Genomic DNA, 15,218 nt, shown 5'->3' on the forward strand with positions numbered 1-15,218 from the left:
CCCTTTGCTTTTGTGAGGATTAGTTTACAACTGCTTTGTAGTCAGCCACCTGCTTGCAGGAAACAAGACTGAACTTCTACAAGCAAGGGCTGTCTGTCACCAAACTAGTTTACTTATGGATTTTGCCCTTGCTATACATAACGAGGAGAGGTCCTCTGGGCTTTCTGTCATAACAATTTGTCTCCTGGGAGTCTGAGAATGATCCCAATGAAGGCAAGGGTTACTTAGCAGCAGTATATCTTTCCCATAAAGCTTTTTGTTAGCTTTTCTTCGAGAGGGGAGAAGGGAAGACTGTTTTCTCCAGGCTCACATGATACAGAAGCTGGTAAAACTTTCTTGCACAATCAAGTCTGATATATCACAGCAAAGTTTCTGGTGATATTGAGTTTTCATCTGAACAGACATGTCAAGACTGGATGTCACCTCCCCAAGAAAAATAAAATAATCTAGTCCCCCTAATCAAGACTGATATACAAGTTAATGTTTTAATACAATACAGACATCTATATTAGAGAATATAGGTTAGAATTTGGAGGGACATTTTCAGTTTCTATTACGTTACAGATTGCCCAACTTTATCTCCTTGTAGCCTAAATTTTCTAAAAGCCATGGACAAGATCTGGTCAACACACTGTTGATATCTGAGAAGGCCAAAGAACTGAGAGTTAAATTTTGAAGCACGTACGACAGATGCCTCATTTTCTCCTGTTTTGTTCTGTTACTTTTATATATAAAATAATCTACTCTGAAATGTTATGTTTGATCATTCAATGCAAAATATTCGTGTTAACAAGAGTGTGAAACATCCATTCCTGGAATAGCAAGCAAATCAAGAAAGAGGTGGCAGCTCGCTCTTCTTTACAGTGGTAACACATCTGAGATTTCCTGGTTGTGAGCTGGGAGTAGTGAGAAGAAAGGTGACTTCTGAAATGTTTACAAGTTCTTTTCTTCATGTTCCATTAAACCACAATTTATGTGAAACAGCTCACAGTGCATTTTGTGATTCTTTTTGATATGTCCAACCTCCTGTCTTCAAATAAGTGTGTTGAGCACGTGGAGGGAAGAAAACGAAATGTACTATGACAAGATGATATGGGATTTTGAATGTTTCTATGCAACACATTCTTAACAAGGAGTTTTTATTTATACAGGAGTTACGTTCTTCAATGAATTGGTGTTTTTTGATAGCAGTTTCAGGCAAATTCATGCTTCCCATAAAATGATCCTTTTTAGAAATTAGAAATGAAGACTTTTCCCTGCTTAGAAAAAAATCAGATAATCAAAACCATGGCGAAGATGGTTTGATATACCTCTCATTACATATGACACTAAGGAAAGTCAGGTTTTAACCTAGGTTGAATGAATGGAGAATTTTGCTTATCCTCCTTAATACCAAAAGTAAGTTCTAGCAAGAAAATATTCTCTATTTTCAATCCCATCATTATCCTGTCAGCATGGCAACTCATGCCATGAAAAAACCCACAACATTTGCCTACAATCCTCATGCCAAAAGGAATGACATTAACAAAGGTACCATATGTGTTTGTTCAGAATCAAATTTTGCAGAGAGGATAGATCTTCAAACTTCGGGGGTTTTTAGTTACAGGATCATAAGAAAGATAATCTCCAACAGTCCTTTGGAGCAGCTTTCAAGAGTATGAAAACATCAGTATCCCACCTTTCTGACCCAGATTCCTCCGGTGGAACAGGTCACACAGTTTCCTCCCCCGTGTGTCCCTCCCAAGCTTGATTCAGAGCTTGCTATCCAACACTTTGATGATACTGATGCATGGGAACACTTCCTGCCTTCTGATATTAGTTATGTTGCATCAAAGGTGAGTTAGATCATATACCTGATCAGAAGTGTTTGTCTGCATGCAGTAGTCACCCACATAAGCTGCAATCATCACCAGAATCAAGTGAAATAAAATTTTTTGGGAGAATTGGAATAAAAATAGGCAAATATGAAGTAAAGCATTTCCTGGAACATGAAGGGACTCACTCTCTTTAAGAAAAAAAATTGAAAAGAAAAATGGAACCAACTATGGATGTAACACGTTAAGACTTGTTGTTCTTTCTTTTTCTCGGGAGATCTGAAATAAATGAAGGAGCTTCAGGTCGCTGTCTGAATTTTGTCCCTTTTCACATTTCTTTACATACTCCAGAAGGCAACAGCAGCAGAAAAGCCTGTGCTTTGTTTTTTCCAAACTTAAGAACAGTAAGTTTAAGGGAAGATGAAAAGGCTTTAAAAAGGATTAGTCTGGGACTTCAAGTTACTGCACAGCCCCCCAAGAAGTCTGGCATCTCTGCTTCAGTGATTTAGCTTGCTTGCTTCCTCTCAGAAAGACAGGATGTGGAGTTTATTCAAACCAGCACATTCAAAGTATGTTCCCACTGGGGAAATTGAGGAATAGTGTGGGAACAGCCCTGTCCCTCATACTTGGTACGGCCAAGTAGATTATAATGAGCAAAGGTTTGATTAAGGGCTCCCTTACACCGGGCAGGAGAGGACCAGTACCTGACTGTATTCTCAGGTCTTTGTAAATCAATTTCTGGCTGTCCTCTTTCCATTAGTGCAGTTGTACCGACAAAGCTTCTGAAAGCTGAAAGTAGTGTCTTAAGGTGTAAGTTAGGATCAACATATAGGAAGCAGGTATGGTTAATCTGTGATAAACTGAAAGTCAGCGTTACAGTCGTGCTCAGTACATGAAGGTTGTCTATGTGTGAACAGAGATGTGGTCCACAGATAAAAGAAATTCTCTGCTCTGTTTAGATCATCTCAAAAATGAAGTTGGGTCCAGTTTTGGAGACCACACATCAATAAAAGTGTGATCCACTCTGTGACTGCAGAGGAAAGTGATGAGAACCAGCTGATGTCTTTTTAATACATAGAATAAAGGATGAAAATATAGTTTGCACTGAAGAAGAGTGAAAGGGAAACATGATCACTACCAACAGAAAAAAAAAGGTGGAAAGGAACACTTGTTTCCCATGTCCACGTTAAGCCTGCAGAAACCCCATCATCAGATGTCTTTGAGGACACATCAGAAGCTTCAGTGACAAACGGAGTTTGATCCAGCAAAAGGATGAACTAATGTTGACTCTAGCTATCCTCTTCACCATGACTCTGACTTTCACCCAGCACTAGCATGCTGCTGGACTGTTTAACACAAGACATGCAACCAACAGATAATGCTTTGGACATGCAGTTACTTACCTGTTCATAAAACTCATTGACGATGCCTTCTGTCCACTGCAGATGCAAATCTTTGCATTTTGCAGGCCCATTTATGTCAGCCAGTTTGATGCACATTTGGCAAACCAGCAAACGATCGTTCTCATTAGTCCAGTCAATTCCAACATCATCATTCACCTAGTAGACAGAAAAAGGAAAACCATGAGGGTTATCATGGGTAAAAGGATGCATCCACAGAGGAAGTTCTGCCCTGGGATAACTTACAGTATATTTAGCTATTTAACAAAATTCACAAAATCACTTGTTTGGAATTTACAATCAGCTGTAGAACAATATGTAAACAGAAAAAATTGAAAACCAATGAACACTGAGATAAATGATGAGAAATTAATATTTAGGAAATGATGTGCCTTAGAAAGCATTTGCTAGGAAAACAAACAAATACAATCTTACCATAACATTTTCCAAGAAGTTACTATCTAATTGGTGTATAAAGATAAATTACCATGAAATGTCATGCTGAATTAATTGCAGTGTGAAGATGCATGTTGTAAGCTCATTTCCCTATCTGATCTAAGTATGCCTGAAAATAGTCCCTATCTTTTTCCTGACCTCTATTTTTTCCATACTTCACAATAAAGAGTGATATATACTATCACAATAAAATCATAACCTTAAAGAATCACAGAACGGTTGAGGCCAGAAGGCAACTTTGGAGATCACCTAGTCCAACCTCTTGCTCAAGGCCGGGTCAGCTACAGCAGGCTGCTTGGGATCATGTCCAGCTTGGTTCTGAGTATCTCCAAGGGGAAACTCTATGAACTGGGCAACATCTTTCAATGTACAACCACATCAGAGTAAACACATCCTTCCTCATTTTTAGATGGGGATTCCTGTATTTCAGTTTGTGCCCACTGTGTCATGTCCTGTCACCAGACACCACTGAGAGAAGTCTGGCTCAGTTGCTTTACTGTCCCCATCAGGTATTTTTACCCATGGCTGCATCCCATCAGGTCCCACAGGCTTGTGTATGTCCAGTTTGCTTAAGTGCTCCCTAACCTGATGCCATTCACTCCGGTGCCATTCCTTCAGTGTTTCTTGCTGGTGCTTTCGGAGGATGCCTACATTACATGTGCTTACACTGACTTCTGTACCGATAAAGATGGCCTCAAAGTACTAAACTATAGTGTTGCACCCCAATGAACAATGTGATCATTTAGAGATGATTTTATGAGTTACAGCACCTACACCCATATACAAACATGTCAGGTCTTCTCTTGGAGTCCACTCTGGTACAAAAGAGACTCTGCCAACCAAACATAAATAATCTCTTTTCAAGGCAAGGAAAGCTAGGCTCAGCCAAAAGCACTGATTAATATATTCACTTTCTCCTCCACTTTTTATTCCATGCATGCCCATTTGACTATCCAAGCATTAAGGAGAGCAAAGAAGGTTAACAGATGTCCTTATAAATCTACAGAGAGCTGGCAGGATACATCAGACTGTTCTATTTATCTGCTGTCTCTTGGGTATCACCTTGCTTGGTTACAACAGTGGGTACACCCACTGCTGTCCAGCCTGACAGATTAAAGGCGAATTTAGTTTTCAAGATCCACAATTTACACCAAGTACTTTGGTCAAGCTTGTCCTCTTCCACAGTCAAGACAGTTAATCACAGTGTCAACGCCACAATAATCACTGGTTTGGTCTGTCTTTTTTATTTCTTCCTTACATTCACATAAGTGAAGGTTCTGGTCCAAACTGTCAGATTTGAAGGATGTATTCAGACAGCCTAAATTCCCTGTGCTTTATTGTACATAGCCCTGACAGATCTGTCAGTACAGTTCAATACTTTATGAGAAAATTAGGTTGGTGAAAATGACCCCAGAGTTTAAAATTAAGACCTAAGGGACCTACCCATTTGCCTGTCCTCCAATATTATCAGAAGTTTTGGGACATGACTACCAAGGGTGCAGAAGGAGTTCAGACTTTTACAGATTTAAAGATCCGTTCTCTCTCTACCCTTGACCTTAATTTAAGATCTTTCTTTACAGACTCTTAAAGCCTAATCAAGGGAGAGATGTTACAGGGAATCAGAAAATAAAATCAGTCAAGCAATAGCACAAAAAAAACATTTTATCTATGTCTCCAAAACAGTTAGGAACTTCTAGTCCTAGCATGGTGCCATTCCAACAAGAAACAAGGTGGCAGCACCATCTCCAAAGGCAGGTAACATGTCAAGACCTTTGATGGATGGTGGAGTTTATTAAGGTAACTTGAGAGGTGGTGATTTCCAGTAGGTTAGGTTGAAATTGTACAATAATTTTTAAGGCTTGTTTTCCACGATTGCAATTTTATGGAGTGTGCAGGTAAGATCTTCAGTGAACTTTCTCTAACATTTACGCATTTGAAACGAAATAGGAAAGAAAGACCATGGTTTCACTGCATTTGAAATTAGAATTTCAACATTGCTACAGTCTTGGTGCTTTGATAACATAACAGTACAATTAAACCAATAAACATTCATATTAAATATCTATCCATTATGGAAACTTGGTAATATCTTTATTTTTTTCCCCCGAGTGCTTTCCTAACAGGTCTAAAATGCCAGTGAGCAAGAAAACAATGCTGAAAAGTAGGATGTAACAGGGATTAGCATTCAAATAGTCCATAATACCCTTAGCCTTAAACCACTTTCTGAAAAAAGTAAACATATATAAGAAAATAAATTGTGCCACTAAATTTAAATAAGTAAAAAATAACTAAGGTTCCAGATTACTGTTCAACAGAATGTTTTGCAAAAGGACATTCAGAAGCAAGAGCAACACAGCAGCCTTTCTGGCCTTTTCACTGTGGTGATGCTACCAAGCCCCACAATCTTCCCTGAACCATCCACAAGAAGCCTGAACCAACGTTCTTACCTTGGCGTTGAATTTGGCAACAAAGTCAAAGTGTTTCTTCAGGTCAGTAGCCAAAATTGCCTCAATGACAAGGAATCGGAAATGCTTGAACTCCACGTGGTCAAGGTTGACCAGGAAGTTGTACTCTGGCCTTGACATGAAGAGGTTCCAGGCAGCAGCAGCGTGGTGGTTCTCCAGGACAGAGCGGTCGTTGTACAGCACCGCCTGCGAAAGCAACGTGGGCAGCTGAGAGCTGACAAACCTCTTAGCAGAAGACCCACCAGAGCAGAAGTGAGAACGATGGGGATGATGAAGGAAGGAGGTTCAGATTTGGTCTATTAGGAAATGGACTTTAGGGGTCAGACACCACCCAGGAAATCTCTCCACTTGAACAACATTCAGTCTTTTGACAATTTGGTTTGTGGAAAGGAAAGCTTTTCCAAGTTTGCTTCTGTGTAAAACAGACACCAGTTTTGTAGCTTTTTAGACAAATACATACATATACATACATATATATGTTCCAGTGGCTTTTCACTTCAATTATACTTTTTTGTCATCCAGAGATAAAAAAAAAAAAAAAATCAATCCTGAAGTACAGAATCTATCATTTAACACAGACTAACTCAGCTTTATATTCTGTTTTACCTAACTGCACAGGAAGCATTTGAGACAGATATATTCTGCTATTCATGCCCAGCTCCTGAGAGGGGGAGTATTTAATGCAACAACACTTTATAATTTCTGGAAACTAATACTGCTTGTCATGAAAAAGAAGTAGAAAAACCCCCTAAATGCAAATTTGAGGTGATATTTGAATTAAAAGCCACAAAACCAAAAACTAAATCCAAACAACAAACTAAGCTCCCAAATTAACATCAGTAACTTGAATTTTCCCATCAATTTATTATGAAACTAGGGACAATACTTTAAGGCTAATCATCTAGAATTCCTTGTTGATTTTTACAACCACACAGTTGTAAAACTCATTTCTTAAAAACAGTCTTCTATCATTCTATTTACTTGGCCAGAGTATTGAAGTTCTTGATCACAGAAAAGTGTTGCTAGGATGAGACGTATTTATGGTATTTTATAGTTTACAGACAGAAACTGATACAGAGCACGTACAGGTGACTTGCTCTTGGTGAGAGATCAAGTCTGGGAAGTAAATCTAGAATTTTGGCATCTCTACCCAACTTTTCACCATTAAACTATCTTTTTTTTATTTCCTTGTCCAAAGAGATACTTTTCAGTGCAGTATGCTGAAGCTGAGCAGGTCAGCTTTGTAAGGTAAAGAAAGAAGATCTCATGATCAAGCCAATAAACAGTGACTCTGAATTTCAGAATTCAACTCCCAGCATTGGCAGCAACTTCTGTGTAACCTTGGGTGAATCTTGATTCTTCATTTACAAAACTGAGATTATTTTCCACACCTGCCCCGCCTTGACAGATGCAGAATATAAAAATACATTCACAAGAAACTGCAACTGCTCATATTGTATGGGAACACTAGAAAATATGTTACGATCATGCACAATCTGACTTGCATGGTGCACTGTCAGCTATAGAGGTGTTTTTTTTATTTTATTTTAATCTTTTTGTGCCTAGGTAGAATAATTTTTCCCTAATTTCACAGTTGTGGGTTCTCTATCAGTCAGCAGAGGATTAGCTTCTCCTTTACTGAGACATTTATCACTACCTTTCTTAACAGCTCCACTAACTGAGGGTAGCAAGAGTGTTTTACTGGTAATCCCAAGTGAAATTATTATTTCTGTCACTTTGACAAGCTGTTTCAAAATGTTTGTTAGAGTTGTTCTTCATGGAAGCCACAGGCATCACTGGCAAGGAGAAGCTGTTACTAAAGACCTTCCAAACTTAACAGCAATGTCGCTTGAGATTTATTTACCTGAGGAGCACTCGTTGCTACCAAAAAGGCATTGGTCCTTCCTGGGTGATCGTAGTCATGCATGGCTGCAGCTACATAGAGAGCCATCAGCTCAAGGGCAGGGATGTTGCCGGCCAGGCATCCGTAGCTGTCGTCTGTAGGTGTGTATGTCTTCGAAAATACATAACCCATATGGCCATGAGTGATTCCACTGTCAGAATCTGAGCAGAAATAAATACATTTTTTAAAAAAAATAAATCCTTACCACTTTTTCAGTGACTTACTGAAACAGAAAGAAGAAACAAAGCAGGAAGTGAAGCAGCAGGTTTACAATACAAAACAGGAGAGTAACCATATGCTGACCTCATACGCCTTCTGATACTTTGCACATGATCTAGTGCAATAAGGCACACAGAGTCACAGAACCTTAGGAGCTGGAAGGGACCTTGAAACATCATCTAGTCCAACCCCTCTGCCAGAGCAGGATGACCTAGACTAAATCACTCAGGAGAGGCACACAATTGGAGAGGAACCAGTTCTGATCCCACCTGGGGATCTTCCAGCCATCCAGCAGAGCCTGTTCTCAAACTCTGTAAGTTACTAGCAATAAGCCACGGATTCGTGGCCATGCTGGAGCTTTGTGGGTAACCTGATCTTACTCTTTCCTCTAATTGCCTCACCATATAGATTAGTCACAGCCCTTAAACAAACGAACTAGCATTTATTAATTCAATTATGGTGCATGCTTTCAAATCCAAAGGGTTAGACTTTGAATAATTTGGTAATTCTCTTAACAACCTCTTTTTGAAACAGCTTGAACATGCCTGTCAGAAGCAGATACTGAGATTCTCTGCTAACTGAATCTGCTCAAATGGCCCTTATGTGTGGCTGCAGAAACGTCTTTCAAATAACAAAACCCAAAAAGCCCCAAAAGTCAATCCTTTTCATTCCACTCATTTCACCTCACCGACAAATACTCCAGCAACACTTGCTAAGAAAATTTTTCTGGAATAAAAATGTTTCCTGCCCCTCCAAAACATCCTGAAAAGTTTCACAAATGGTATGGATGTGCCACACAAACACCACTATAAAAAGCAGAAGTGGAAGTGCTTTCTGTGTAAGAAACTTGTTTTTCCTGCAACTGCCTTAGAACTCTCACAAACTACAGTCAGGTCCTCTAGATGCTACAGCTGAACCTCGAGAAGTTAATATAAAGATGCAGTATGAAGAACTTCCTGTAAAGAGGAATCATAAAATAGCAGAGAATAGGTCTTGCAAACTAGTTGCAAAAATGGTAAGAAGCCTCTCTCTTTGGAGACAGTGAAGAAAGGCAAAGGACAGGACATCTAGCAGCAGCAAGCGCACAGCACTACCTGCACGCCCCAATGGTTTTGTAATAACAAAACTACGCAGGATTTGAGGATTTAAAACTCTACACTGCTTCTGGAGCAGTGCTGAAAAGCACTACTCATAGAGTTTTCTAGGAAGATAAAGCTGTTGTAAAAATCAAATGGTGGCAAACATCTGCTGTTATGGGTGACCACACCTGTTTCCATTCACACATTGTTAAATGTGAAGTATTAGGTTCTGGAGGACCAATTCCATTTCCTTTGAAGTTACATCGACATGCCTTAACACCTTCAACATCCAACCTAACAACCACTGCACCCAACCCTCAACTGTTGGCTTTCTTACAGCACATTTCATGACAAAAACTTTAAAAATGGAACATAAGTACTCGCACATTCAAATATACCTGAATCACTTGCTGACCCGTGATCGTTAATCACAGTTGGGAGTCCTGGGATGGGCTGAGTAGTAAGATACCAAACGGCGTGTAGAACGTCAGTTGCATGGATTCGGTTGTGATCTGTGATACAAAACAAATGACCCCGCTATTAGACTCGAAGGATATTTCTGAGAGAGGGAAGTCAGCACCATCTAGTGGGTACTGCGCGGCAGTCAATCAAGCAGAGGCAAATCAAACACTGTCACAGGCATGAAAAGCAGCCGTATTCTGGAAATGCTTGCCTTTTCTTTTACTAAAGCTGAAGCACACTCAGTGGTATGCTTCACACAAGTCAAGGAGAGAACTGCAGAGAAGCAGTGGGATCTGCAGCGTTGGAAACTTTGCAAGTACATGTCAAACAAGGAGGCTGTCTTGTGCTCCAACCCTTTACCCTGGGTGGCTGCCTTTACCTAGTTAAATGCCATGGGGTAAACGCGCACTGTTAACCCCTGATTCAAATGAAACCAGTGGGAAAATTTCGTTCTCTTCAGTAGCCAGATCTCACCCAGCCTCTAAACACATGGCAGGCAACGCTCACCTGACTCAACTTGAGCAAATTTACGTGCTGTGCTAGGAGATGCACTGCAAAAATACCAAACTCAGGACACGTGTACACTGCACAGTTAAACCAGATTCCTTCTGCAGTTTTCTGACCAAAGATAAGAGGTCAGGCCCTGGATCCTATAATTTGTCTTACACAAGCTCTCTTTGCAGAAAAGAGAGATAACAGTCACCCTGAGGCTCCTATCACCAAATCCTTCAAGGCCAGGTAACTATCCCACAATCCACACAACTTGCTGAAAAAGAATCACCTGCTAATTCAGCACAAAGCTCTGCCTAAGCATACAGTAGCAAAAAGCAACCATGATGCCAAAAGAAGGGTAACACTTTGCTGCACCAGGACCAAAGCTTACATCTGGGGCTAAACTACTGATGGCCAAGCATGTCAGTTTTTGATTCAGGCTAATTTTAGGCAGAGCACAGCTATCTTCTACAGTGACTAGCTAAACGAAACGTGCTGAATTGGATGACAACCTGTGGCTACTTCCCTGCTTCTGCAGCTCCGAAAAGATGCATTTCAGAGCACAAAGCACAAAAATTTGGGACTCCACTGATAGGTCACCCTCATCTGTAAAACTCACAGTAGGTGGCTACATATCCAGGTAATCATCCATCTTAGGTGGAGACCCCTTGGCAATGCCAATTGGTCATGTGTTTCTCACTGGCAAACTAACTGCTGGAATGGGCTTGATGGGAACAGGTGAAGAACTAGGTTCTATTAAGAAGTTAATGGTGATGAATCAGGGTAACACTGGAGAGGATATGTATCCTTCATTAGGAAAAATTATCAACACACAAGTCCAGAAGCCCTTTCTAAGAAGTAATATTTGACCAGATTCATTATGGGTCTTCTGTACTCTGGGGGAGTAAAAGGGACTGGAAGCATGATGTGCAAGTAACCTGGTTTTACACCTGCTGCATCCTAAAAATAGGCAGCATGCATCTGATGGAAGGTTTCTCAGCACTGAAGTGGAACTTCACCCTATGGTCTCTCGTTCTATGGGAGAAGAGAAAGGACCCTGTCCTCTTGCCACTGCTAGGAGATGGATAATGCTTGCTCCAACACCTACCTGCCCCCTCAGAACAGCACTGCTGAGGCCCTCCTCTGTCAAAACCAGCCTTCATTGCCCTGGCTCTGTCAGAGTGGGACTCATCATCTTGTTAACAATACCCTTCTGTGCTGGAGGCAACTGCCTACCTTGTCTGTGCCGAACATCAGCAGTATTCTGCCTGCTGAGGGCAAACAGGTGCAACACAGAAAGGTTTATTATATTCACAATTTGCAGTCATTTTGCCTGCTCACTAAAACGCGAGCGTTGCTGTCATGCCACTTGACCTTTGATTTACAGCGCTCGTCGCCTTCCCTGTGAACCTTCCCTTTAAATACTTGGGAGTGACTGCTGGCTGCAGTTTTTAACAGCAAAACAGCAAGCAACATAGGAACTGTTACTTTTGGAAAAAAAGTAAGTACAACAGGGAAATACTCTCCTTTTCCCTGACTTCCTCTAAGTACTAAGAACATCTCTCCCAAAACACTAATCTCCTCACACAAAACCTAGAGGATGACCTTGCACAGGGGTCTAATACTTTTTTTGCAGTGAAGGCTGGATTACCCTCTTGTGAGAATAGGGCTATTTTAATCCAGATTGGATTGTCACCAGTAGTTTTGTGTGAATAACCCATTTTTCAGTTCAGCAACCAGAAGTGGTTAAGTCCAAACACATCGGTTTGGTTTTTACCCCTTCACAGAAATTAAAAACTGGAAGGTAAATTAATTTTGTACTAGACAAAATATTCCACTTCACTAAAAGAAAACACACTTAAGAAAAAGACAAGGAAATGAAGGCTAGATTCACTAAAATTCCTGAGGCTCTATGAATAGTTAAATATTTTAAACAAAGAGGAATAGTTCCAGTAGGACAGACAGACTGTGGAACATCCACCTATAAACCCTCAGGCTATAATCCTCTGTTTCAAATCCCTGATCAGCTTCAAACACAAGAAAAGATTTGAAATTTGGTCTCTCACTTTCCCAGAAGAGAGTCCAAACCACCTGGCTGGGAGGCATTTTGACATAGCTCTCCTTCAATCCCTCCCACTGCAGCTGTTCAATTAGTATTTAATATTTTGAAAGAGAGACAATGTGACTTATTACAACAAGTTTTCAGACATTTTTCTGGGATAAAACAGTGTGTCCTATATTCCTCAACGCTGGGGTTATCTGCCAGCTAAAGGGGGGTAATTAGTCCCACTCTCCCCCTAAGGAGAGAAAAGAAAAAAACCCAAGTCTTTTGCAGTTGAAGTGGTTTGTTAAATTTGATTTGAATTAGTAAATACTTTGGGGATGTCTGAAAGCAGGTTTTGCCTTGAATAAATGATTCACACTGCAAAATATCAGCTGAACTGTAGCTGCAGAAGAACAGGATGCACTCCATCTACTTGGCATATTTTTTGTCTGCTTTACAAAGCTCATCTCCATCAGTTGCATAGCACCTCTACTGTGCTTATGGGGAGAAATGTTTCAGTAGACTCCAACTGGGGTACACTTGCATCATCAAGAAACAGTTCTTTGTGCCTACAGTAGCTTTATATGGCTCCAGTGCTTGCGCAGAATTTGCTCTGAATTATTATGAAAGAACATGAAACATTAAATACAATGAAAAAAAGATGAGAAACTGGTTCAGCGCCAGTCTCTGGCTACAGAGCCCTCCATTTAGTCATGATGTAGCAGGACTAAAAAACCAAAAAGTTGTTATAATGAGAGAAGAAATGTTTCAATAACCAAGTGTGTGGAAAACACCCAAAACTGTACGGAAGCATGATTATCTGCTGGGAATTTTTACTTACAAGGTATCTCTCGGTATCCACATTCCAAGGCATGAAAGTAGTTCATAAACTCCCTCACTGGTATTTTGAAGGTTTCAAACAGCCCCATATCTTCAAAAAGCCTGTATGATACCTGAAAAAAATCCAAAACAACCCACCATAAAAACTAGAAAATCTCTAAATTTAGATATAAAAAAATCATTCTGTCAAGTTGCCCCATGAAAACTTGCTTTCCTGGTAGTATTTGCTCAAGTACATTTGATCCAGCTATTTGATCCAGCTATAGCTACATCTATTTGCGTTTCCATATGGGTATGGCTATACAGCCAAACAGACAAACTAATAGCATGAAAAAGTCCTCCTTGTTCCTTCATTACACATTTCTAGATGTTCTTCTATTCCTTTCAGGCATATGGCAGAAAACTGTAAAACTTCTGTAAAACTGTAAACTTCTCCAAGGAGCACCCATGAGCCAAATCAATTCCCAGAAAAAGGGGGAACAAATGAAGGAATGACAAAAGGAGAGAACCATTTGGTTCCTGTGCATTATCTCCTCTCCCTCTCCCTTGTTTAGGAAGTGAAACAGCAAAAGTGACTTCTCCAACAGGACCTCAGAGGCAGGAAGCGGCTTAGGAAGCAGGGCTTCTCCAAGTGTTCCTGCATGAAAGATGACTGTAGACATCCAGGACAGGATATATTGGAAGGGAGAATGGGATGGATGAGTGAGGGGATGTTGAGGGGAGACAAGGGCTCAGAAATGCAGACAGAAGCTGCTGCAAAATGGACACTTTTGAAGAGAAGTTTGAACTTGACATACAGAACAATGGGGCACAGTAAAATTACTGCCTGACTTTTACTCTTCTTTCACAAATTGGACCCTCAAGCCTTTCAACTCCTTCATTTATTTACTGCTGTTAGCTAAATTCTGTCCTTTTCATGCCATCTGTCTGGTAATGATCTGCCTGGAGCTAAACAATTTGAAGCACATTAGGAATGATGAGTGTGATACCAATAAGAAATTGTTACAAATTACTTTCGTATTTTACACCTGAATGTAAATGAAACAGCTATCCACACCTGTTTCTTTCTGTATATTGTGTATATAATTTGGGACCTGTGAGCTGCACCCAAAATTTAATGAACATAAGCTTCAAATGTCCTGCCACTGTAAGAACACTAAAAAGGGACAGGATTCTGCAGCACTAATGATGTTTGCTTTCCTGCTTCCTCCTCTATTCAATCCCTATCAGGAAAAATCTGCATGTGAAGTAACTCTGGCAAGGCACCGCAGCAGGCAGTGATGATGCAGAGACATGGTGAGTGTGGTGTTTGACACCATCTGGTGTGTCCCTCTAATGACACACATCTGACAACTGGGGTTCTGCAGGTGTCCCCAGCTCTTTACTTCTGTTCCTGCCCTACCTGCATAAATGCCACCAGCAATGCAGTCAGAAAAATCACTGCAGTGGTTAATTTCTCTTTGTGACCATGGCTGTTGGCCATAAACTGAGAAGTTCTTTATAGCAAAGGAACTACTGAATTACAGCACTCTGGAAGACATGAACTTAGAATGGGTCTATAGAAGGCAAAACGTTACACTCTGAACACTCTGTGGGATCCTCCAGCAGCAGGGCAGAGCAAAGAGACTGACTTTAAGCAGAATTTGGATTAGAAATTGCTCAGCATTCTGTTTATCTATCTGGAATCATAGCTACAGAGATCCACATTTTCACCATTTAACACTATCATCTTACATTACTAAAAGGGAAGCTTCATATTTCCAGCAAAATATCTCTATATAAAAAGAGGAAGCATGAAAAAATACTATTCTGCACTACCAAACCTTACTTGTCTACACTACCAATATTGGACAGGTATACTAAATAAAACATGTCATAAAAGCATGTTTTCCCTCCTCTTGAATTTTGGGGGCCAGGAAATTCCACAGCAGTTGAAAAGAAGTGCGGCTGACTGTGATGGACACGAATGACTGCTCTTCCCCACGACTTGGGAGTAAAATGTCATTATTCTCAGTGGTCATTAGAAAACATAAACAGCCAAGAA

At 40.3% G+C, this 15,218-nt stretch overlaps 1 protein-coding gene across 1 annotated transcript in view; it reads right to left on the minus strand.

Moving 5' to 3' along the window:
• PDE3A (phosphodiesterase 3A) overlaps positions 1-15,218 on the minus strand; it is a gene marked incomplete at its 5' end in the record, with an annotated part of 256,323 nt that overhangs the window by 4,903 nt on the left and 236,202 nt on the right. The window contains 5 exons of the mRNA XM_084277536.1: positions 3,218-3,373; positions 6,118-6,321; positions 8,000-8,199; positions 9,735-9,848; positions 13,176-13,287. Coding sequence (XP_084133662.1) covers positions 3,218-3,373; positions 6,118-6,321; positions 8,000-8,199; positions 9,735-9,848; positions 13,176-13,287 — 786 coding nt within the window. The remainder of the gene's footprint in view (positions 1-3,217; positions 3,374-6,117; positions 6,322-7,999; positions 8,200-9,734; positions 9,849-13,175; positions 13,288-15,218) is intronic.

The sequence above is a fragment of the Gallinula chloropus genome (assembly GCF_964237585.1).
Source record: "Gallinula chloropus genome assembly, chromosome: 1".
Lineage (NCBI taxonomy): Eukaryota > Metazoa > Chordata > Aves > Gruiformes > Rallidae > Gallinula > Gallinula chloropus.